The sequence below is a fragment of the Gallus gallus genome, chromosome 1, assembly GCF_016699485.2.
Source record: "Gallus gallus isolate bGalGal1 chromosome 1, bGalGal1.mat.broiler.GRCg7b, whole genome shotgun sequence".
NCBI classification, from domain to species: domain Eukaryota; kingdom Metazoa; phylum Chordata; class Aves; order Galliformes; family Phasianidae; genus Gallus; species Gallus gallus.
In genome coordinates, this window is record NC_052532.1 from 173,905,037 (window position 1) to 173,927,894 (window position 22,858).

At 42.8% G+C, this 22,858-nt stretch overlaps 1 protein-coding gene across 6 annotated transcripts in view; it reads left to right on the forward strand.

Moving 5' to 3' along the window:
* Nucleotides 1-22,858, forward strand: part of STARD13 (StAR related lipid transfer domain containing 13) — a 300,043-nt gene that overhangs the window by 126,144 nt on the left and 151,041 nt on the right. For all 6 annotated transcript variants that reach the window (XM_046909814.1, XM_015278497.4, XM_040703684.2 and 3 more), the window contains one exon: nt 801-834. In XM_046909814.1, coding sequence (XP_046765770.1) covers nt 801-834 — 34 coding nt within the window. The remainder of the gene's footprint in view (nt 1-800; nt 835-22,858) is intronic.

Here is a 22,858-nt window from a genome sequence, read left to right on the forward strand (position 1 = left end):
GACACACGCAGATGGCTGTCCATATGGGGACGAGCCTATAGCAGGCACTGGCAGTGTGTCACTGCAGGCAAAGGAGCTGCTGCTGTTTGGGCTGGTGGCAGGCTGGGCAGCTCCCATCTATGAGCTCACTGCTATCTGGAAGAATCAGCTCAGCCTTCGTTTTGATTAGAAAAAAGAAAGATTGGGCTCAGTTTCATGCAGTGTACTAGTTTCATTTGCAGGCTGCGTTGCTCAGAGTTGTTAGAACTATCATGTGCAAGGAGAATGGGTGATGTACGTTTAATTGCTGGCTTAAAGTGAGAATAACCTCCTGATTTGGGCATGGGAGGCTGTTAAAGAGAAAAGTAGTGGACCAACATGTGCATCCAAGGATAACGTTAACGGGACTGCTTCCATTTGCATGGTAAGTTGTACCTGGAGCAGGGTGATGAAAAATATGAAGAACACGATTTTGAAAGTCATTTTGGCCACATCCCTCAGACAAAGGGACCGGGATGACCAGGAGATGAGCAGGCAGGCTCTGGTGTGCTGGGCCTCGTGTGTTCTGTTCTGCATGCTCTGCTTGTGTGAAGGACAGCTCTGAACTCACCGCCTGCATGACAGCAACCCAGCTTGGGATGGGCACCAGGCTGTCCTTAGCAAGTCAACTTAGATGTTCCCTGTGACTTTTTGTGACGAGCTCTGGATCTGATGAACTTTGTAAGGTGGTGACAGTTCTTAAGACCTGCATGTATTGTCATCCTGAAACATGCAATGCAACCTATTTGAAGGAAATTATTAAACATTTTTTTTTCTTGCAGGTGCTGTTTCAGAAGCTGTCTAAGGAGAAAGCAGGTAAGACGCAGCATTACTTCTTCAGTGTTACTTGGTGACTCATGCAGATGTATGTATTGATGGAGAACCTATGAGAACTGCTGATATTCCAAGTTTTATTTATTTGTGCACTTGGTATGATTACTTCCATGCCTTCAGTCATGAAGCAGAAGAGTTATTTGGTTCTTAGGGAAGCTGATAATTCAGCAACCTTGAGTTTACACCTTCAAACATCAGCTCTGCGATAACTAGGGTAGCACAAAGTAGTTGTTGTCAGTGTCAGGGAGGAGCAAGGGGGCTCACCATGGCACTGAAAGGCTTGTGGTGCACTGATGTATGCGAGTGAATCCTCTTGTGAAGAGGCTGGAGGCAGGCTCCTTCTGCAAAATCATATAAAATGTAAGTGTAAATAATAGAAGCACTGTCCCGGCCTTGGCCCCATTGGCAGAGTCGTGACGGATCCATCATTCACCAGCATGAGCTCACTCACAGTTGGTGGGGCTGGCAATATTAACAGCACTGGAGGGTTTGATTGATATGGGAAAATGATTTATTTACAGCTGATATCCCACAGGGCGCTGGGATCAGAGCAATTGGCAGAGTTATAAAAATGGATATGCAGACCACCACTTCTGTTAGCAGGCCAGGAGCTGAGGAAAGGTTTGGGTAGGCAGCAATGCTCACAGAGGTCCTGATTCAGCAAGCTACTTAACACGCAATTAAACCTGCATTTGACAAATCCAATTCATTGCAAGGGAGAGTAAGCAACCGCTTGAATGATTTGCTCAATTGAGGGTAAATGTCCTTATTATTAAATTGTAACAAGCACAATTAGGAACTATAGAGAAAAGAAAATGCTTCTCAGAATGTGAGATTACTGAAAGTTAATAACAGCCCCACAGCTCTGCAAGAAGAAATGTCCTCAAAGTCTGAGGAAATCCTCATTCCCACAGAAGCTTTTGCCAGCTAGCACTACTTAAATAAATCACAAAACAGCTGACCTCTGTAGCTCCCCATTTCCTACTGCTTTTTCTGTCTCATTAGTCAACGTGTATGCAGTGTGTGTCAATTAAAATGAAAGCAATTGGACATCTTTGTTGTAATTATCCATCTGTCCCCAGATGACTTAGCAAAGCCAGTTTGCTAACTCAGTGATTTCTCCTTGCTCAGTGCAGCACTTGCCTCTGCTCGGAATGGCACCCTCAGCTCTTTCCAAGGCCAGCACAGCCCTGGTAAGAGCAGATGAGGGAGCCCCTTTGCAGCCAGCATCGCCAATGCAGGGGCTGTGCTACCAGGAGTCCTGGCCTAGAAACTGAGCAAAAACACGGGCAATACTGTGTTCGGGTACCTCATATAGGTCAATACATACATGGAGGCTGCTGAACACAGTATAGGTTTAAGTATTTCCATTCAAGTGCTGTGCACAGTTATTTTTTTCTGCTTCATAGGGTATATGGGTATTTATTCCATGATGACATTTGCCAGTGGAAAATGTGCCTGTGCTTTTCCAGAGCTAAGCAAATTCCATCCATTTTGAGATTGATTTAGCAATTTTTGATTGTTTGCACTGCCTGGATCAAAGCCTCTCTGTAACAAAGAAAGATGATTATTGTTAACAGTCCTCCTGTTTTTGACTGTGATAAATATTTGAATTGTTTTGTGATAACACACATTTGGTCACTGAAGAAGAGATGAAGTTTAGCACCCATCCAGCAGTTAGAAGATGATGGCTGAAGACTTGATAAAAAATGATAGCTGCCAGCATGAAAGAAGAATGTCAGGGAACTGGTTTGGTTTGGTTTGGTTTGGCCATGGAGGTGGAACTTTACTCATAGAAATCAAACTGGTAATTTAACTGATCAATTAAAACACTTTGGGCACAAAATGCCAATCCCTTCAAACAGAAGCACCTTGCAGAAAAGGTTTGCATTTGTTCCTTTTCGCAGCCATTTCTGTATAATAGGTGTGCACTTCTTGACATGGGATCTTCTAACAGTGTTCAGAGGCAGAAGTTTGTTTTTGTTTTTTTTTTAACCTAGAAAATCTGGGTTTTGAAATGTGAGTTATGTTAAAGCAAGGCGTGGTTTAGGCAACACATTATTTAAATTACCAAATTAGCAAAAATTATGTCTAAGAATGAGGAAGAGAGCTCCTTTCAGCTCAGCAGTTCACAAACATTTCTGATACATTCTCTGCCTTCTGGCTTTTTTTTCTGTTTTGGAACTTCCCACATGAGAAGAAATCCTTCCTGCCTGTATCCGCAGAGTACAGAACTCTCCTCCTCAAGCTTATTTTCTTTTGCACCACATGCACCATGTTTGGCCTACTGTCATTCTCCCTCATTTGCTCTTCTTTTTCATTTTCCTTTGGGCAAATAAATACAACATTTTATGCTTCCATTTCCTCTATTTTTTAGTGGGTGTCTGCCTGTGTGTTAACCAGAATGCTTGGCTCTCCTTCAGATAGGCTTCCATTAGGCTGCAGGTTAGCAAATGGTCCGATCTGCTTGGAAGAAGGAGACAGGAGGAAGGTTCATACCTGTACTCCTTATACGTGGTGACACCAATATGTTAAGTTTTACAAATACGTGAAAAATATCCTATTCTGTGGTTTAAGAAAGATCTTTTAGAATGCCAGATCCATTCACTCAGCCCTTCCAGAATGAACATGGCTCTCTTGATGCTAAGTTGTTATTCTAACCACTGTCACATACTTGCTGTCATTCATGAGTGTTGCCCTTAACAGGACTGCCCCACTTCCATCGCTGTGCAGTATAGCACTCTGTCCCAGTTGTCATCGCCAACGCTTTTCTTCTCATACTTCCAGCTCCATAACACCTGGCATGGGTCAGTCCTTCACCACTGTCTCCTGACCCCATTCTAGATTTGTTATTCAGGTGCTTTAATTGCCTGCTGTGGTGCTGTGGAGAGCACCTCAGTGAGCTGCTCCTCTTGCCATCAGATTGCCGAGGAAATGTTTTTTGGCTATGGTAGTCACTGTTAAAACCTGACTGGCTGACGGTATGCATTCTTACCATCTCCTGTTATATCTCTTAGTAAAAATTATTCAGCTTGAGCATTCTGGCTGCCTGGTGTATTTTAAAGTTAGCACCGCATAGCTCAAGATGACCAACACAGAGCACACTTCATCACTGGTAGGGAAAATGAGCTTTTACTTTGCTAACAAAAATTTGAAGTCAGATTAAAAGCTGACACATCCTGTACTTTAGTGATATGTATGAAGCACTAAATATAGCGGTGTGCTGGTGTATTTGCTGATGCATGGTAATGTAGTCTCTAGCAGAGCAGCAATGGGCTGGCAGGGAAGATGGTGCAGTGCAGTAATATGATAAAGTCCTCAGGTGACCTTGGCCCCCGGGTATCCTTGACTGATGTGTTATGAAATTCAGATGGAGGCAGATGTGGTTCCAGGGCTTAACAAATAGCCTGATCCTGCATTATTTGTTCAGGCACAGTGCTAATTGACTTCAAGAAGAGATCTTTACTTGAGAAACTAACTAGTTAGTTGCCTACATGGCAACTGAATGACCACTGCCCACAAAAGGCCTGATTCTAGGAACTGAGAGGAAACTGCATCTCCATCTGATCTTTGCTAGATGCTGCATGTCTTGCCAAGTCAAACCCATACAGTGTTTCCCACTGACTACATATTTTTTGTTTCCTTAGTCATATAAAAACTTATGCTGATATTTCTATTTTACCCATGCTACATTTGCCAGGCAAGAGATACCGGTTGACTGCAGCATGAACAGAAAAATGGATATGGCTCACAGAACCATCCTCTGTTCTGGGATTTTCTTCTTGCTCTTGTGGCAATGGAGAAGGTGGTTGGTCTCTTTGAGCCTTTTACCTGACATGAAAGTCTACATCTGCTGGAGATGGAGCTGAGGTTATAGCCATGAGCTTCCCTGTCCTACCGTCTGCACAGAGCAACAGTGGTTGGACACTGCAGTACCTCCTAGGCTGAGATAGTACTTGTGACCCGTGCTACTGTTATTCCAGCTACACAAGTTTACCCAAGATGAAATTCTGGCCTTGTAAACCAGGGAAAATGAAACCTTATCATCCAAAGCTCCTGTGCATTTACTAGAAAGGTGAATGGGGTCACTTGGCTGTGTTTCCAACATGAAGACGAGATGCTTACTTTGGCCTGAAAAATGATCAGGCTCTTCTCCCCACAGTAGTATAGTGAAAATAAACTAGTGAATAGGCCACCAGGTGTTTGGTGGCCTTGGCCTGTTGAATAGCTGCAGTTTGTATGGCTCAATTTAGAAGCAAGTAGACTTGGTCCTTCTTCTGTAGCCAGTGCATCAGAGGGTCCTTTCCTTTGGCTTCTGTTCAACTCCTGTGCTTCTGTTCCATTTGGCTCCTAATGTTAGGCAGTGAGATTGGCTCTTCCTGCCTTTATGTTCCTTTTGGAATCAGTAATGACAGAACAAACTCCTTGCTTCTTCTCAATAGGAAAATCTTTGCTTTCCAGCTCCTCCTGTTGTACTGTGGCACTGAAGGCAAACTGTGGTCTTCAGCTCTTGCAATGGAAATGAGCAAAATAATGCATGAGTAAAATTCATGCATATTTCAGGATACTACTGTTTCTAAAAAGATAATAAAACATATATGTTTACTGTTTTACTGTGTGAGCTTTACATGAAAGCTTGAATTATTAAGAAATACTTTGAATCTTACATTGGAAACTTCACCAACAAAACAAACAAACAAAAAAGTAATGTATTGACATTTCATACACATAATGATACTCGGTGTCTTTCTAAATATCGTCCTCCATTTCCCTATTTAACATCTCTTTCTGTAACTTAGATTTTTTTGTCAATACTTGTAATAAAAAAAGAAAAATATTTGAAAGACTAGAGCTGGTAAATCTTAAAAATAATATATCTTCTATGATTGAAAATGTGTAGTGAAATACACTTAATAAGTGCAAAAAGTGGTTGGTGTCGGGATGAAGATATTATTAACAGCTTTCCTACTTTAACTCATTTTTCTTTACACTTTGGAGTGCTAAAGAGTTGAACTCTAAGCTGATAGATGGATTCAGGTTTGTATCTTCTCTTGAGACTTGGAAATTTCTGGTGGTATCCTTGCTGGAAATGATCTCATGCAATTGATAAATTGCTCCAAAGTTTGGCCTTTTGTTGAGTAGGAGAGTACTGCTCCCCTCAGCTGAGGTCAGTCAGTGGGCTGTAGGTTTCTCAAGTCAAACAGCCATATTCAGCAGCACTGCATCTGAGCAGCCAACTCTCTTTAAACTCAGGTTTTCCAAGAGGCATGGAAGAGGGCACATTTTGGTATTTAACATTTATTCCAATTGTAACAAAAATATCTGGAAAAATTTCATTGTATAATAAAATATATATATAAAGTAGATCTGTTTTCTATTTCAAGTAGACCTTTGCCTCAGACCTCTGTGATGACTGCAACGTAAGCTGTGTACTTATACTTTATTTGCTGGGGAAGGTATGGCTTCAAAACTGTGAAGGTTAAACATTTTAAAGTATGCAAGGTACAAAATAAATCATTACTGTTTTATAGTGCTGACTGAGCATTACAGCTCTGAGAGAGATGTGTGGAAGAATCAGCTGTGTAGGATGAGTGTCCTCCTCACACAGGAAGCCTTCTCAACAGGCCTTGTGCTCCAATGGGCTCAGTGTTCCTCACCAGACAGCATCACTGTCATCTAACCATTCTCTAGGTTCAGTTCTTGCTATCTATTAGCATCAATTCCTAGGAAGTAGCTCATGGGGTTTTGTGCTGTATGAGAGTGATTTGTAGTTCCTCTCTGAAAGGCTTAGGAAAAAAGCCTGGTTTCTTTGTTTGCACACCAGGCAGGCAAAGCCAAATTAATGCTTCTGTGGCTCACGGTGACAGTGACATCGCTTTCCATTTTCACAAAGAGTTACGAACCCCATTACTGCTTACGGTGTTACTGCACCTGGGATCTTCAGGTGTGAGCCTCAGCACTCTGGCAGTTAAGTAATAACCTCATTAACTCAAGGCAAGCAATGACTGCAGGAGTCATTAGGTCCTAACTATGGTGGGACCACTAGAGGAGGACAAAGAACCATGCAGTGGTAACTCAGCTGCCTGGACACCTTCCTAAGAAACCACAGAGTTGCTTTGGCAAGCTTTTCAACTGAAATTCACCCAGTTTTTGTCCTTCCTGTTTTCTGTATTAGATTCCATCTAGGCCAGCAAGTAGCTAAGACAGAAGTGCTCATACAGATGCTGGTACTTATTGAGCACTCAGCACAAGGAAAACTTCCACCATGGTGTCAAACCACAGCTGATGTGCAGTGTTAGGAGGAGGCAGGAGCTGCAAACAAACACAACGGTCATACCAAAGCCATCCCATGCATCATTCCGCTGTATGTAATGGCATTTATCACTTGTGAACTTGGCTTGGTATCTTTATGAAGGTAGAGCAATAAGAAAGGCAGGTTCCAGAAAGCGGGTGGCAAAAAGGTTGCTTTCTGTGTGGGTACTGTTAAATGGCTCTGATGCTACTCTTCTGGTCTTGGTGCAGTGTTGGTTTTGACATGGGGGCTAGGAAGGTAATAGCTTTAGTCTTTTATTTGGAATTTGTATTAGTTACTTACACACCCTGGAATATTTCTTTGTTTCCAAGGGCTCTACTCTGTAAGGCTAGTATGTATATCAGGAAAAACTTCCTTAAGGTAAAAGTACAAAATTTTTCCTGGTGCAATTCTTGTGAAAACTAATGGTTTTACACTAAGTTGACTTAAACACCAATTCAGTCCAGGTACAAAATCAAGCAAGATGATGAAATAGTTGAAAACTTGCCCAGCACACTCTGTGCCAGGAACAGATCTGCCTGATTGCCGAGAAGGTTTTTAGTATCAGCTGCAAATTGATGAGTAAGAAGGACTAGCTACAAAGTGCACATTGTTTGGAATTTAGATTGGGTGACTTCTGTGTGGAAATCTGAAACGAAATGCTGAATTTATTGTTAAGCAGTGTTGATTAAAAATTCCTTTATTCCATGAAATAGAAGTGGTGGTATTTTTTAATTACTCGGACAGTTACAGTTGTCATTGTATGAGGGCTGCTCCAAAAGTTTATTTTATTCTCTTGGCCCACGACGTCAAGAGGTGGATGGTGGTGGTATGGCAGTAGAAGTTGAACCTTCCCACCAATATTCCATCACACGTTGTTGCTGTGCGACAGATGGCAGCAGGGGGGCAGTCTGATAGAATGGCATCTGACATGGAAGTGCAGACAGAGCAAAGGTGTGGCATTGAGTTCCTCCGTGCGGAAAAAATGGCACCCACTGACATTCGCTGACACTTGCTGAACGTTTATGGAAACCAAACAGTGGATGTGAGCACAGTGAGACAGTGGTGGTGCGCTTCAGCAGCAGTGGTCACCTCCCCTGGTGCAGATTTTTATGAGTGTGGAACATGGGCTCTTGTTCAGTGCTGGCAAAAACACATAGCTCATGGTGGTGACTCTATTGAACAATAGTGTTTTGTAGCTGAGAACTTGCTCAATCAAACAGTGTAATTATGCTCTTTGTATCTGTTGTTCTTTCCATGGCAATAAATACAAGACATTGCTTTCAGAGAAACCTATCACTTAGTAGTAACTTATTACTAAGAAGTCTCCAGCTTCTAGGGGCTGCAAGGATTTCTCCTTTCTTTAAATTCAGTTTTTCTTGTAATATGTGATCACATGTGGTATGGAATTATCACTAAGATAACACTTGCTAGTGATAAACTCTTGCTTTTAAAAGACAGAAAGATGGCCATCTGTACATCTCACTTAAATTATATGGTTTGTTTTGGAAAGGACCTTAAAGATCATCCAGCTCCAGGTGCCTGCCATAGGTAGGGATACCTTCCAATTCCAATTGATAATTATAAAATTCTTTTAAAATTGCCTTGATTCTGTAAACCAGAATAGAACCTTGCAGTGTTTTCCTGTAGTATTTTAAGGATTCTGAATGTGAAGAACCTGATTCTGTGCTGATTGCAGTTAAATGGCAACTTGGAGAGGGTAGGATTAGTCTCTTAATGTTACATTTACAGATGTATAGAAAATAAGTCATATCTGTAAAGATGTAAAAGGATACATGATGCAGCATTTCTGCCTCATATAATTCCACTTATCTGAGAAAATGGGAAGCTGAGGAACATTATGTTTCATGAGATATGTATTGTTTCTTTTAGCTAAGTCTTAAAACTACAACTTACTTGCACTGATAACTAAGTTGTTTTGAGGCATGTTGGCAGTCTATCCTTCACAAACATCACAGCTTTACGTTACTGATCTTTTTCTTCATATAAAAATGTGAAGGTTTAAACATTTACATTGATGTCAACATTCAAATCATTTGTGAAGAGGTTATTTTTTTGCACTTTCATGGGTTCACGGGCCAAGTGGTACCCTGGTTATGGTCCCCATCCTGCCAGGAGTTCTTTGCTGCTTGTTTTGATTTCCAGTGTCTTTTCATAGGTAAAGCAGATGCACGGCACAGTTTGACATCGCTAGCAGAGTGCCAGTGTTGGCATTTTTTGTTTTGCAAATATATTTTGCATAAAGTTTGCCATGCTTTCTGTCCTCTTTCCTTCTTGGCTGCTGACCAGTGGATGCTTGTCTAAATCTTTGATTTACAGCTCTCTGGACTCTTAGCAAAAATGTAAGGTGAAATTCCACTTAAACTCAGATTTCTTCTCTTGTGTATTTTCACCTACTTATTAAGGCAGAATGGATGCAGTACACTCAGTGGCTGGCTGATGTACTGGAGAACTCAAAATAGTAGCATTTTAAAGCACACCTTTTCATTTGCTGCTTTTGTTGTGCTTTTTTTGTTGTCTGCCTTGCTAGGGTGGTATGTGGAACACTGGTGTAAAGTACAGTGCATACTGTGCTTCCATAGGCATTGACAGACTTTGTGTCTTACGATCACTTACCATAGAATCATAGAATGGCCCGGGTTGGAAGGGACCTCAAGGATCATGAAGCTCCAACCCCCTGCCACACGCAGGACCGCCAACCTCCACATTTAATACTAGGCCAGGCTGCCCAGGGCCTCATCCAACCTGGCCTTGAACACCTCCAGGGACGGGGCATCCACAGCCTCTCTGGGCAGCCTGTGCCAGCACCTCACCACGCTCATAGTAAAGAACATAACCCTGATATCCAGCCTAAATCTTCCCTCCTTCAACTTAAAACCATTTCCCCTTGTCCTGCTGCTATCTACCCATTCAGAGTTGGCTCCCCTCCTGTTTATAGGCTCCCTTTAGGTACTGAAAGGCTGCAATTACGTCACTCCACAGCCTTCTTTTCTCCAGGCTAAACAAGCCCAGCTCCCTCAGCCTGTCTCTGTAGAGGAGGTGCTCCAGCCCTCTGATCAGCTTTGTGGCCCTCCTCTGGATCCTCTCCATCATCTAGGGAGTTTGTATTTTGTATATCTTGTATTGGGGGCCCCAGACCTGGACACAGCACTCCAGATGGGGCCTCACGAGGTCAGAGTAGAGGGGAACAATCACCTCCCTGTCCCTGCTGGCCACCTCTCTTCTGATGGAGCCCAGGATACCATTTGCATTCTGAGCTGCAAGAGCACACTGCTGTCTCATGTTCAGTTTTTCATCCACCAGGACCCCCAGGTTCTCTGCAGGGCTTCTCTCAAAAACAGCTCCTCCACTCAGTATAAATGTCTGGGATTCCTCGGGCCCAAGTGCAAAACCTTGCACTTTGCTGTGTTGAACCTCCTTAGATTCACATGGGCTTACCTTTCGAATCTGTAATTACGAGCATGGGGAGGAAATACTGTCTCTCTTCACGTGCCGGTGTGCAATGGCTACACATCATTCCTAGATGATTCAATTTGGGTGGGCACTGAGTATTCCTTTTGGACTGTCTTCTTCCCCTGGGTTTGATGCCCCTTTTACCGAGGTCTGTGGCAAATCATCACTGACAACATCAGCAGAGGCCAAGGCAATGAAGAACTGGAGCTCTGTTGTGCAGGGATGTCCTTTGGAAAACTATCCTTTGGAACGCAGTCACCTCTGTCTACAGCCTTAGTGTTTCAGGACTGTCCTTGAAATGATACAGAAAAGCAGCCCCTCTTTTTTTTGGCAGAAAGCACTCCCCTCCACACGCTTGAGACTCTTCTTCTCGTTGTCTCCTCTCTTGCCCCTAAAAGTAAGGAAAAACTTTGCCAAGAAAACACATTTGTCTGGGCCATGGACAAAGGCAGTTGATACTCAAGTTGTAGTTTGGATTGCCAGGCTGGTAGGGGCAGAGGGAGATAATGTTGAGATTTCCTCTGAATTCCTGCTCTGCTTTCCTCCTATGGTTACAAGCAGTGAGTGTGACTGTTCTCAGTCAGCATTTCCCACAGTCCATAAGACTTATCTGACAGCCGAGTTCGTGTCAGCTGTCCAAAACTAACTGGGAGATATCTTCCTTTTGCCACTCCTGTGCTGTTAGTGCGTATCAGTGACACTCTCCAACTTAAAAGGCTGGTTAATTTACAGACGTACTGAGACAGCTTCACTTCTACTGCAGCCCCACTGCGTTCATAGAGTTGCAGTGGGAAGGAGTTTGGCCGAGGTGTCTGAAAAGCGTAAGCGGTAAGAACATGATATGAGCAGAATCAAGAGCTGTGCCACAGTCAAAGCAAAAAGGAAGCCCAGAGCTTTGGCAACGCTCCCATTTCAGATTTCTGGGGTGTGATTCAACAAGGTGTTCATGTTTTACAGCTGCTGCTACAAGAGAAAAGATGTTATTTTACAGCAAAACAGTTCCAGTGTTTCCACATCAAAACGTGCCTGTGTTAGAAAAGAACAAAAGGAGAAATAACTCACAGGACTGCAGAACACAAATGCTATTGAGAATCATGACCGCTTTCAAATCCGTCAGAGACTTTCAAAAATACAGAACGAAACTGGGATTTTCATACTCAAGCTGAGATTTGTAAATGAGCCTACAATGGCTAAATACTGAAATCCCACTGAAAGTGGCCCCCTGAGCACCTTTTCTATCAGTAGGAGGAGAGAGGCACCCTCAGAGTGTAAAGTCTTTTCCAGCTGGAGCAAGCCCTCCTCCACAGATCTCCTCCAGCAGCTCTTCCAGGCAGCTGTTCTTGGGTGGGATGTTATAGGACAGCCTCCTCCCTCCATCTCCCCACCTCCCTTAGTTCTCTTTTAACAATGGGTTCCTAATATTAAGGTGTATGAATCTTATATCTCGTACTTTTGACGTTTTCTTAGATTTCCTGACTAACAGATTGTTAGAAAGAATGAAGTGTAAAAATGGACATTTTAAAACAGTTTAACTCATTTAATTCAGTTGGCCTGAGCTAGCAGCACAAACACACAGTGCTGTAATCGGAGCACATTGTTCATTGCTCTGAAGGCTTCTCTACATGCTTGTTTTCTGTCTACCATGTTTGTTTCATACAGTCCTCTGCACTCTTTTATCTGAGCTCGTTCTCTTTATATCCTTCTTTGCAAAGTCCAGTTTTAGTTTCTCCCATCTTACCATTTCCATTGACTATTCTGTTTCCTCTTAAATGCGCTGTTGCGTCTCAATCTGCTTACTCTTCTGCTCATCATGCTTTACAATATAGTTGTCTTCTCTCTGCCTCTCCTGTTGGCTCCACCACAAACCTCTGTGTCCTCCAGAGCTCTCAAGTCCTCCGTGGTTCTCAGTGAAATGGGCAATGGGCTCTGCAAGCTCTAAAGCCACACATAACACTCATCTCCCTAACCTTGCTATCAAAACATTTTCTTGTTTTTCCTCTTGCTGGTCAATTATCCTATTATGATCTATCATTACATCAGATATAAATTTGGGTGACTTTAAATGATGGCTTTTTCATGCCTGGGTAGGGTATTTCCAGACTAAATTCCCAAACATAAGCATATGCAAAACACAGCAAAGGAAGCTGTAATACACCCAGACAGAATGCAGATGTAAGATCCACTGTGACTTTAAAAAGAAAAAAGAAAGAGCTTTTTCATGGGAAAACAGGAAGAGATAAAACTTATCTGGGCTTTCCAAGCTGGTATTCCAGAGATCTTCAAAACAGATAGGAAACAACCTGAGAAATGAAAGTGTGTGAAGGAAATACTTGTCCTTGAAAAAGAACTTCATGAAAGATCATAAACAGCCACACTGAACTGGTTTGTCTTTAGAAGGAAAAGAGGCTAATAATAGGTTGCCTGTAAGACCTTTACTAGGAAAAATAGTACTTAAAGCTTCTATATCTTGACAGATGAGTGAACAGACAGCAAAACTCAAGATTTCCTTGGGTACTGAGAATCAAATTGAGATCACCAAAGTAAGGTGATTTGACAGCTTCAAAGCAAATGGGATTTCACTTTACCTAAGTGTGAGGTAATGCTGGGGATGATTGAAGCATTCACTGATATCACATTCCTGATGAAGTGCTACCTGTTCAGAAGAACACCTAAGCAACATCATCGACAGCTTAATTAAAACAGCCCAGTGAAAGCAGCCGGTCAATTTGCAGCACTCATCACAAAAGCAAATAAAATGCAAATTTATGTGAACCATACCAGTGTTGATCGTACTGTAATCACAGAATTGGGGAACTATATCACAGTCATTCCAGCACTGTCAACATTGCAAAAGAGAAGGCTGTAAAGAATGATACACATAGAAAATACTATAATTTTACTTAAAGAGCTAAGAAGAAATCGTATTGCAGTAATAAATTTCTACTCATGTTCAAGTTAGGGGGATATCCATTGAACAGAACAAGCAGCACCCCAAATTGCTGGAATCTGTTTTCCCAATGATAAAGACCACCAAGTCAGCCAAAACCTGAGGGAGGTTATGCTCACATATTCTTGAGGAGCACAACAGAAATGAACAGCGAAAGGAAAAAGGACACAGTGGAAGAAATCTTTCAGTGAAGCACATGGGAATTTTGAAAATTACCACAGCAAGTCAAGAATTTCACATTAATGTGAAGTTGTTACATGTGCTTAGTCTAAATTCTGTGGGATTTTTTTTTACAAATGATGCTGCCCCTCTACTCTGCTCTCGTGAGACCCCACCTGGAGTACTGCATCCAGTTCTGGGGCCCCCCACACAAGAAGGACATGGAGCTGCTGGAGTGAGTCCAGAGGAGGGCCACAAAGATGATCAGAGGGCTGGAGCACCTCCTCTACCAGGACAGGCTGAGGGAGCTGGGACTTTTCAGCCTGCAGAAGAGAAGGCTCCAGGGAGACCTTATAGTGGCCTTTCAGTACCTGAAAGGAACCTACAAGAAAGCTGGGGAGGGACTTTTTATAAGGGCATGTAGTGACAGGACAAGGGGAAATAGTTTTAAACTGGAAGAGGGTAGATTTAGACTAGATATTAGGAAGAAATTCTTTACTGTGAGGGTGGTCAGACACTGCAACAGGTTGCCCAGAGAGGTTGTGGATGCCCCCACCCTGGAAGCATTCAAGGCCAGGCTGGATGGGGCTTTGAGCAACCTGGTCTAGAGGGAGGTGCCCCTGCCTGTAGCAGGGGGGTTGGAGCTAGATGGTCTTAAAGGTCCGCTCCTACATAAACCATTCTATGATTCCATCATTCTATGATTAGGTCAGTCTTTGTAGGAAGGGAGCCTGTCCCTAGTGATGCTAGAGAAAACCTTGAGTTTCATCAGCTGTGCACTAAAAGGTAACTCCTATCTGTACAAAGTAGAGTAAGGTTCTACTGTGACTTTCTAGTATCGTGTACTATCCACTCTGCATTTACCCTGCTCAGCTATAAAAGATGAGCTATAGGACAGGGAGGAGGAGGGAGGAGAATAATCCAAATCTGTGTAAGGCCTAAAGGAAGATAATGTTTTCCAGATGAAATTGTATTTTTTATGACTTGACTGACCGCAGTGAGCTCCTTTATATCCCTGCAAAACCATTTAGCAACATTTCAGAATAGAAATTGGGAATAGCCAGTGACTCCATTTGCCCAGTCCCAGTGTGGTACAGTGCAGCAGGTGATGGGAATGCTTCTTCTAGCTCTGCCTTTGGCATACTGGGCAGTGACAGAGCAGTCCCTGGTGTTGCCTTTCTTGGGAATTTAGCTGCTTTACAATGAACAACTTTCCATCCCAAGAGAGAAAATAACAGTATATTAATATTTTCTAACTTTCTCCCATGGTGTTTGTTGTTTCTACTTATGTAATGGTAATTTGATATCATGTTAAAAGCAAACAGGTAAATAGCACAGATTTTTTTGCCTTTTACATGGAGAAGTTGAGCTCTATTTGGAAGATCACAATAATTTTTGCTTTAAGTAGTGGGGACTGTTTCATTTTCACAGTGGCATTCTTTCATAGAGACTATGATTACACAGCTGCACATCAGTGCTGTCTTAAATTCTGCTGCCTTTATGTATGTAGTATTGTCCATATAAAGATATAATACAGCTTTGTTTCCAAGATACTGTGTATTGATTGAAATTAGGTGAACCCACTCAACTACATGCAAAAGGTAAGAGTAACATAAGCAAAATAAAGGTGAAGAAGCTACAGATTTGGTGTCACAAATCAGTTTTAGACTTCCAGTTCACAGCTATGCACGTTTTACCTACCCAATTATATGAAGCCATTACTGAGCCAATATTGGACATCCTTTGATAACTTTCTTCCCCCTCTGCTGTTTTGAGCAGTGTCAGGGCAGTACTGTGGGCCTGTTCGTGTTTCAGCCAAAAAAAGGAAAGCCCTCAGCAACTCAGAGTAAACCACTCTCAGCTCGGCTCTAAAATCTGAAACTACAGTTGTTACTGCTGATTTGTTAATCTAACACAGACGTCGACATTTCCTGGTTACTGTAAACAATGAAATGCTTTTGGAGTTAATGGAATACAGGTGCTGCCTGACATTACCAAAATGTTCTCACAGAAACAGAGACATTTTTGGATAGAAAGAGCTGTAGATCCACCTAGGCCAGCCCCTTCTTCACAGCGTGAACGTCCTGCTTCTCAGTGGGAACACCCAGATTTGTTAAATGTCATGAAACAGGCATTATTCCTGAGCTTAAGTTCCTTAACACCAGCAGGAACCAGGGTACCACTGTGCTGCTGGAGCACATACCAGTCTAAGGCCAGAGCTGGGTGATGGAGAGGGCTTAGGTGGGCTCTGGTCTGCCAGGGAAACCTTCCCCATGGGGCTTTGGAAAAGGATGCTCAACAGCAACCAGACTTTGCCTCACGTAAGACCCAGGCAATGCTGCGACCAGCTGACCAGTCCCTGTTTACTGGGGTAGCAAAAAGAAATTTAACATCAGCCTTAATATAATGACTAAAGACCTCATATATTTATTTAGGTTAATAGGGGTTAACATGGGCGTCAGCCAAATTGTGACTTTGGTCATTAGAATTTGCCTACCTGAAATCCTATCCGCTATTGCAACTGGACACGACATCCTTTATTTCCTGTCAAAATCTGTTAGTGGCATTGCTTTGCCATCACACAGCTGCTATGCTCAATTCCAGAAATGGCTGCATTTCAATTCCATTCAATATTTTCAAAAATCTGCTAAATAAGTTAAATAGTAGATGTGCAACAAGTAGTGAAGGAAGCTCTGTAAAAATGCACAGCTTGCAACATATTGTTATTGGCAATATCCTCCCATCAGTCAGTAGCTTGAAGTCTGGGAAAGTGTGTGTGCACATAAGCTGCTGCATAGCCGAAGTTCTTACTTATAAGTAAGTTGGTCTTGGCAACCACTCCACTGCTTTGTTGTTAGAACCTGTTGTCAAAACTGATCAAGTTTGACCATGTAATCCAGGAGAGTTAGACAAAAAAAAAAAAGAACAAGCTCTCGGGTCTCTGAATCAGTATCCAGATACGCTTTGTGCTAAATTGCTACTGACTACTGCAAGGCTTTCTTACACAAATGTTCCAATTATTTCAACTGTGATGATAATAACAGCTGGAAACTTGAAATAAAATTTTAAAAAAGTCCTGGTTTATACAAGGTCCCAATCCAATATTAACGAAATGAGCACTTTGAGAGCAAAGAAAAATGTAATTTAGAATAGTATATTTTTGTCAAGCAACTAAGAAGTGGGGGAAAAGAAAACAGATCCCAGAAGCTAGAATGAGAAGAATGGGGGCAATATTCTGTGCTGAGACATTTCTTGTTTCAACATATCTGTGCACTTTTTCAGAGACATTAATCATCTCAAAATGTCAAGCTCTTAAAAAATACTGTATTTAGACACATAAAACGTATTCCACATTCCCAGTTGCTTAATCTTTGAAGAACTGTCTGTTTCTACAGTGACCAGCTTTGCCCAGCCTAGGCTTTTGTGTCTGCAATATACTGTACTTTAAAGATGTCCACAGAGCATCTTATGAAAGGAAGCAAAAGTTTATTGGCACTTGGTTCACTTTGGCCATTCTTCTCTGCTGAGAGATAGGCAAGGACTTTTGTGGCTGCAGGCCAGAGAGAATTTCAGTTTTAGTTTTCTCTTCTGTTACGGGCACTAGAGGTGCTCTTTTTACTTAAGCCATCTGTGCCACAGTTACCTCTCTGTCCCTTTTTTCACTCACAGAAGTCTTACCTCTCACATAGGGCCTTCCCCTGGAGTTCAGCATTAGAATCATAGAATATCCTGAGTTGGAAGGGACCCATAGGGATCATGTAGTTCAACTCCTAACTCCATTCTTGTATGACATCGTAGACTGAGTTAAGGAGGCAAAGTAAGAAAGGTAGAGGGAGTATTTGGAAAGAATGTGCAGGAGCTAGCTGCAGCTGAGATGTGAGAGGGGGAGAGAAGTCCAAGTTAAGGTTGGCTGGCATGTGAAAATCCCACTCCTGTGTAAAAATAGGAAAATAGTAGTTATTTTCTATTGGAAAGAAGGAAGAAAGGAAGGAAGGAAGGGAGGGAGGAAGGGAGGAAGGGAGGAAGGGAGGAAGGGAGGAAGGGAGGAAGGAAGGAAGGAAGGAAGGAAGGAAGGAAGGAAGGAAGGAAGGAAGGAAGGAAGGAAGGAAGGAAGGAAGGAAGGAAGGAAGGAAGGAAGGAAGGAAGGAAGGAAGGAAGGAAGGAAGGAAGGAAGGAAGGAAGAAAGGAAGGAAGGAAAGAAGGAAGGAAGGAAGGAAGGAAGGAAAAGAAAATGTTCTGTAACTTTTATTCTGTAAGAAATTAATCATATGTCAGAAGGAGCTTGCTGGGTGAAAATTATGGTTCCTCTAGAAAACCTTCTATCTCTTGTATGCCATCTCATCTCTTTCTCATTTACTCTGCCTTGATGGACACGGTCTGGTCTACTGCAGTGCATCCCAAAGGCAAATACCCTGGCAGTGCCCTGCTGTCACTGTTCATTGCAGCTCACCTGCCTTTACGTTGCATCCAGTGGAGGCCACTTGGCTGAGGGCTGTAGGCCTTCCCCTATCTATCATTTGCTTGATATTAAAAGCTTGATTCCCACAGTCTGTCTACACAGGATGCCAGCTTTCACTGTCTACTCAATACATTTTCATTACACTGGCATGCTTTCTTCAAAACTGCCCCTCATGTTTGGCAGTTGGTCCTCTGAATATATTAAAATATCACATTAACCTCCCTTGAGACCATCTTGTAAATTGCTTTGTGTCAGTGCCTCCAAACTTAACTCTAGTGTGCGAACACCAGTAGTTATTACACTGGCCAGCATTGTTTTATTGTCCTCTTGCACGCTACCCTTCCTACCCCAATTAACTCCTCTCTCCGCTGGTGTCTTGATTTATATTTAGTTCGCAGTCTCCTGAGGGCAAAGATTGTATTTTTGCTCCATCCAGTTTCTGCTTCTAGGTGCTTTGATAGCACAGTTTATTATTAATAATAAATTACCATCTGTCATACGAGCAGAAGAAAAGCTTGATTTCCCCCCACACCCACCCCCTCCATGTCAGTTTGAGCAAGGGAGGTGGAGCACAGTCAAACAGCAGATACTTTGTTACTAGGGTCTATATCTGAGCCTGGAGCCTCTGCACATTGAATTCTGCAAGAAGTCTGTATTCTTTGAGCATTAATCACTGCGAACAAAAGTGAAAGAATCTGGCCCTGACTAATGAAAGCCAGCAGTGCTCTGCTGCTGGCAAAATGCGGGGTGATCCTTTCCCAGGGCCTCGGAAAGCTGAAGTGGGGAGGGATGAACAGACAGGTGCCAATCTCTCCATAAGGAGAGAAGCTGCTTTACAACTGATCCCCATTAAAGCTACCTTGAAATGATGATCATTTGCATATAGAAATAACAAGCAAGGAGAGTGTGCCAGGGAACAAGCTGGAACATTCTGTCCTCGTTCACACTGATTCTTATTTTTCTCTCTCCAAAATGTTTGTTTGTTTACTTCAGTGTAAAAGAGGACACCTACTCTTATGCCCTTGGTACTGTTCACATAATTTCGACCACAGAACTAGCATGCAATTCTCTGCAGTCTGCTATTGGCAAAACAAGTACTGGAAAACCTCAAATCTTTTCTGCCCTTCCAGTGGTAACCCAGACTTGCAACATCGGTCTCGGGACATTTGGCCTGTGACAGAAAACAAATTCCAGAGCTGTAGGACCCCCAAAGAGATAAAGATCATTGCCAAAGTTATAAATATCGCTCGACATGTTTATATCTGGACTGTCTGAGCGACTGCTTGAAGTTGTGAAAGCACAGCAACACCGCTCGGAGTATGATAAATTTCAAGAAGCTTCATTAACTTACAGTCAGCTCCTGAGGACCTGGGTGTATTATCAAGTTTGGTATTACAGCGATGAACATGGATTGCATCAGCGATCCCATAATACTAATTGATTTTCTCTTCTGTTTTGCTATTTCATTTTAAGAGATACCAGTTGAGGAGCTTGTGGCCACTAAACAGCATTAAACGAGCAGAAAATTCTGACTGCCCGTAACTGAGGTCTAGAGGACAAAAAGAAAAGTTACACCTGTACTGTAGTCTTCCAGTGGTCAACAAATGACAAACCAATATGTTGTCATCCTTCTCTTTCCTTCAGCCCAATTCTGTTCTTACCAAATACACAGGAGTTTTTACAGTGACTTTCTTAAGACCGTATCAGGCTGCATTACGGAATCTGCAACAAATTAAAAATGCATTGCTAATGAGAGGGCAGATTATATGTAGTATCAATTAACTTGACATTTAATTACCACAGTGATTGGGAGGAAATATAAGTTGCTAAATACGTAATTAGAACATCAGACTTTGGTGCCACAATGGCATCAGAGCATGGGTCTAATCAGGTTAGATTTGTTCCCAACATTGTACATGGGTGCAAGACCTCCAGCGACAAACACTGTCAATACTCTCTTGTCAATTAGAAAAGATAAACATCATAGTTAACTTATTTTAGGGCAGCTGGGAATTTTCTCCTTTTCTTTTCATCATACACCATGTTTTTATGGCAGTTAATCTCAACGCAACCATCTTGGCATGACAGAATGAAGCACTAAATCTGCTCTTTGTGTGGAAAATCCATCTTTGTTCAGGATATTAAAATTCTGCAGACATGAGTGCTGGTCAGTTGGTCACTTATGCCCTTACCCAAAAGATGTGTGTGAAGGAGGTCCAGAAGGCCTCCTCTCAGTCTCTAACATCCTAAGAAGAAGTGGAACATCTTTGACCTGAGAATGATCCCCAGTGCATACCTTCCTTCCAGCAGGTTGTGTAGCACTGGTCGTATTGCAGCTGCTGCTTTCAGGTGCAATGCATCAAAAGTACCCAGGTTGGTAACTTGACTTCTGAACAACTGACTATGATTAAAGGCACAGAATGGGAATGGGCCAGTTGCTGCATGAGGTATTTTCTCATTACTCAGTAGCAATGTTTTCTTTGGGGAGAAAAGTACAGTATCTGATTGTGCTGCCGGATTTAATTTTCCACAATAATGGCAGGTATCTGAAATTAGAAAGATTTTTGTCAATGCCAGCCACAGAATCAGTCAAGGCTTGCTAGTTCTGTTCTGCTGCTGATTATGAAATACAGCCGTATCGCTGGGGTTTATCTCAGTAACCTGCAGTGAGATAAGATGGCATTAGCAATTCCTGGTAACTCAGTGCTAATTGGCCGTTCTCAGTAAACTGAGACGTCTAGGAACATTTTTGATAAAGTAACATCTTCCAAGTGGTATAAAAAAAGGAAGAGAATATTTATTAAAGTATTCTGGCCATCACAGACAGCAGCAGGAGAAATGAAGAACATCTTCCAGACAGGCTGGACGTGGTGAGAGGGCACCTGCAAGCATAGCCACCAGGCCTGAGGTCACATTGCTGAGTGACACAGACCAGGTCCTATGGGCAGTGACACGGTGATGTGGTACGAAACCTTTAAAACTGAAGTTGTGGTTTCATATATAGGCTGTGTCACAGCTGATCTTTATATGGTTGCTGAGCAGGGTACCAGAAATGAACTACTAGGATGAGAGTTAGTGGCCTTAAGTTGCACCAGAGGAGGTTCAGGTTGGATATTAGGAAACATCTGTTCTCTGAAAGAGTGCACTGTGCACTGGCACAGGATGCCTAGGGAAGTGGTGGAGTTACCATTCCTGGAGGCGTTCATGAAGTGTGGAGATGTGACACAGAGGGACGTGGTTAGTGGGCATGGTGGGGATGGGTTGGTGATTGCACTAGGTGATCTTAGGGGTCTTTTCCAACCTGAATGATTCTATGATTCTATTATGCAGTGCTCATCTCTGCCTGATTCCTAGCAGATGGGATCCCAAGGCAAAGAACAAGAGAGAGAGAGACTCACTGAGAGAGTTTCTGGTATTGTCTGTGTTTGTGGGGAATTAAATAAAGTGAGGCAGAGGTCAGGAGCCGATTTACAAAGTAGATGAGCTGATTGTAGGAGCTGTAATCCTCTCTTCTCCCATTAACATCAGCAGGTGTGGGGATACTTACGTGGTTATGCTGTCCCCCATCCAGATGTTGGATACATATGGCCCTGTAGGACTTTGTCCAGTAAGATGGAGGGAGGATGCTGTAGCTGGAACTGCAGAAGGATGAGTAACATACGTCTTCACAAGTTCTGTAAATTACATCCTGTCCACCATATCAAATAAAATATAGCAGCTTTAGATGAGCCCTAAGCATTTTAAGAACAACGGCAACATCAGCAAGCAGGCAAAATACATTAGTGTAATTGAGTAGTAATGTGGAACACGGTTGTGTGTTTGCCTTTAGTTTGCGTGGGTACTACCGACATGGCAGCGACAATTCTAATTTAAACAAGATGGGGATATCTGTTATGATTGACATGATTGCTTCACCAGGGTATTCCGCTGCTTCAGTGCACGGCATTCACATCAGCCTCTTCACTGCACATCATGGACACTCCACAAAAACAGTAAGTAATAAATAATGGTTTGCAACCGAATGAAATTAAGCCCCTATTGTCCTTCCTTGCTATCGCTTTTCTGCCAGTAATGCTGGGAACCATCCACTCTGTGGGCGGCAAGGATAGGGAAAGGGCAATCATTACTACAATATTTCCCAGATCCCAAAGGAAGAAGAGGCCCCAACTGGGCTTCCCAAATGGGGGTAAGGGCATGATGTTGCTCTCTGGCTCGTCTAGGGATGGAGGAATCAGGATTCCTTTCTGTCTGCCAATGTGTGCAGGAGGTGACTGTCAGAGTTCAGTTGTGAACACTTTCAGGAGCTTGTTAGAGAGAAGGAGATAATGTAAAGGGGGAATGGGAGGAATGAAGCAGGGGGAGGGAGGCGGAAGATGAGTGGGTGGCACACAGAGAAAGTGGAAAAGAAATAGGAGTTACATGATTGAGAGGAGAGCGAGCTGAACTCTGGTGGACAGTTGATAAGCAGAGACCTCAGAAAAACAGTCTTCTTCTGGCAGTGGTGGTGGCGGGGGTGAAGTGGCCATTAGTACTTCCAGAGGAAAAGATAACCCCCTGCAGCCAGCTGTGCCATCACCTCACAGCCACTGGCTGTCCTCCAGGGGCCCGGGGCAGTGGGTGCTGTGGGCCCGAGCGAGTCAGGCTGCCCCGAGTCGGGCACTGGGAGTTCTGTGTG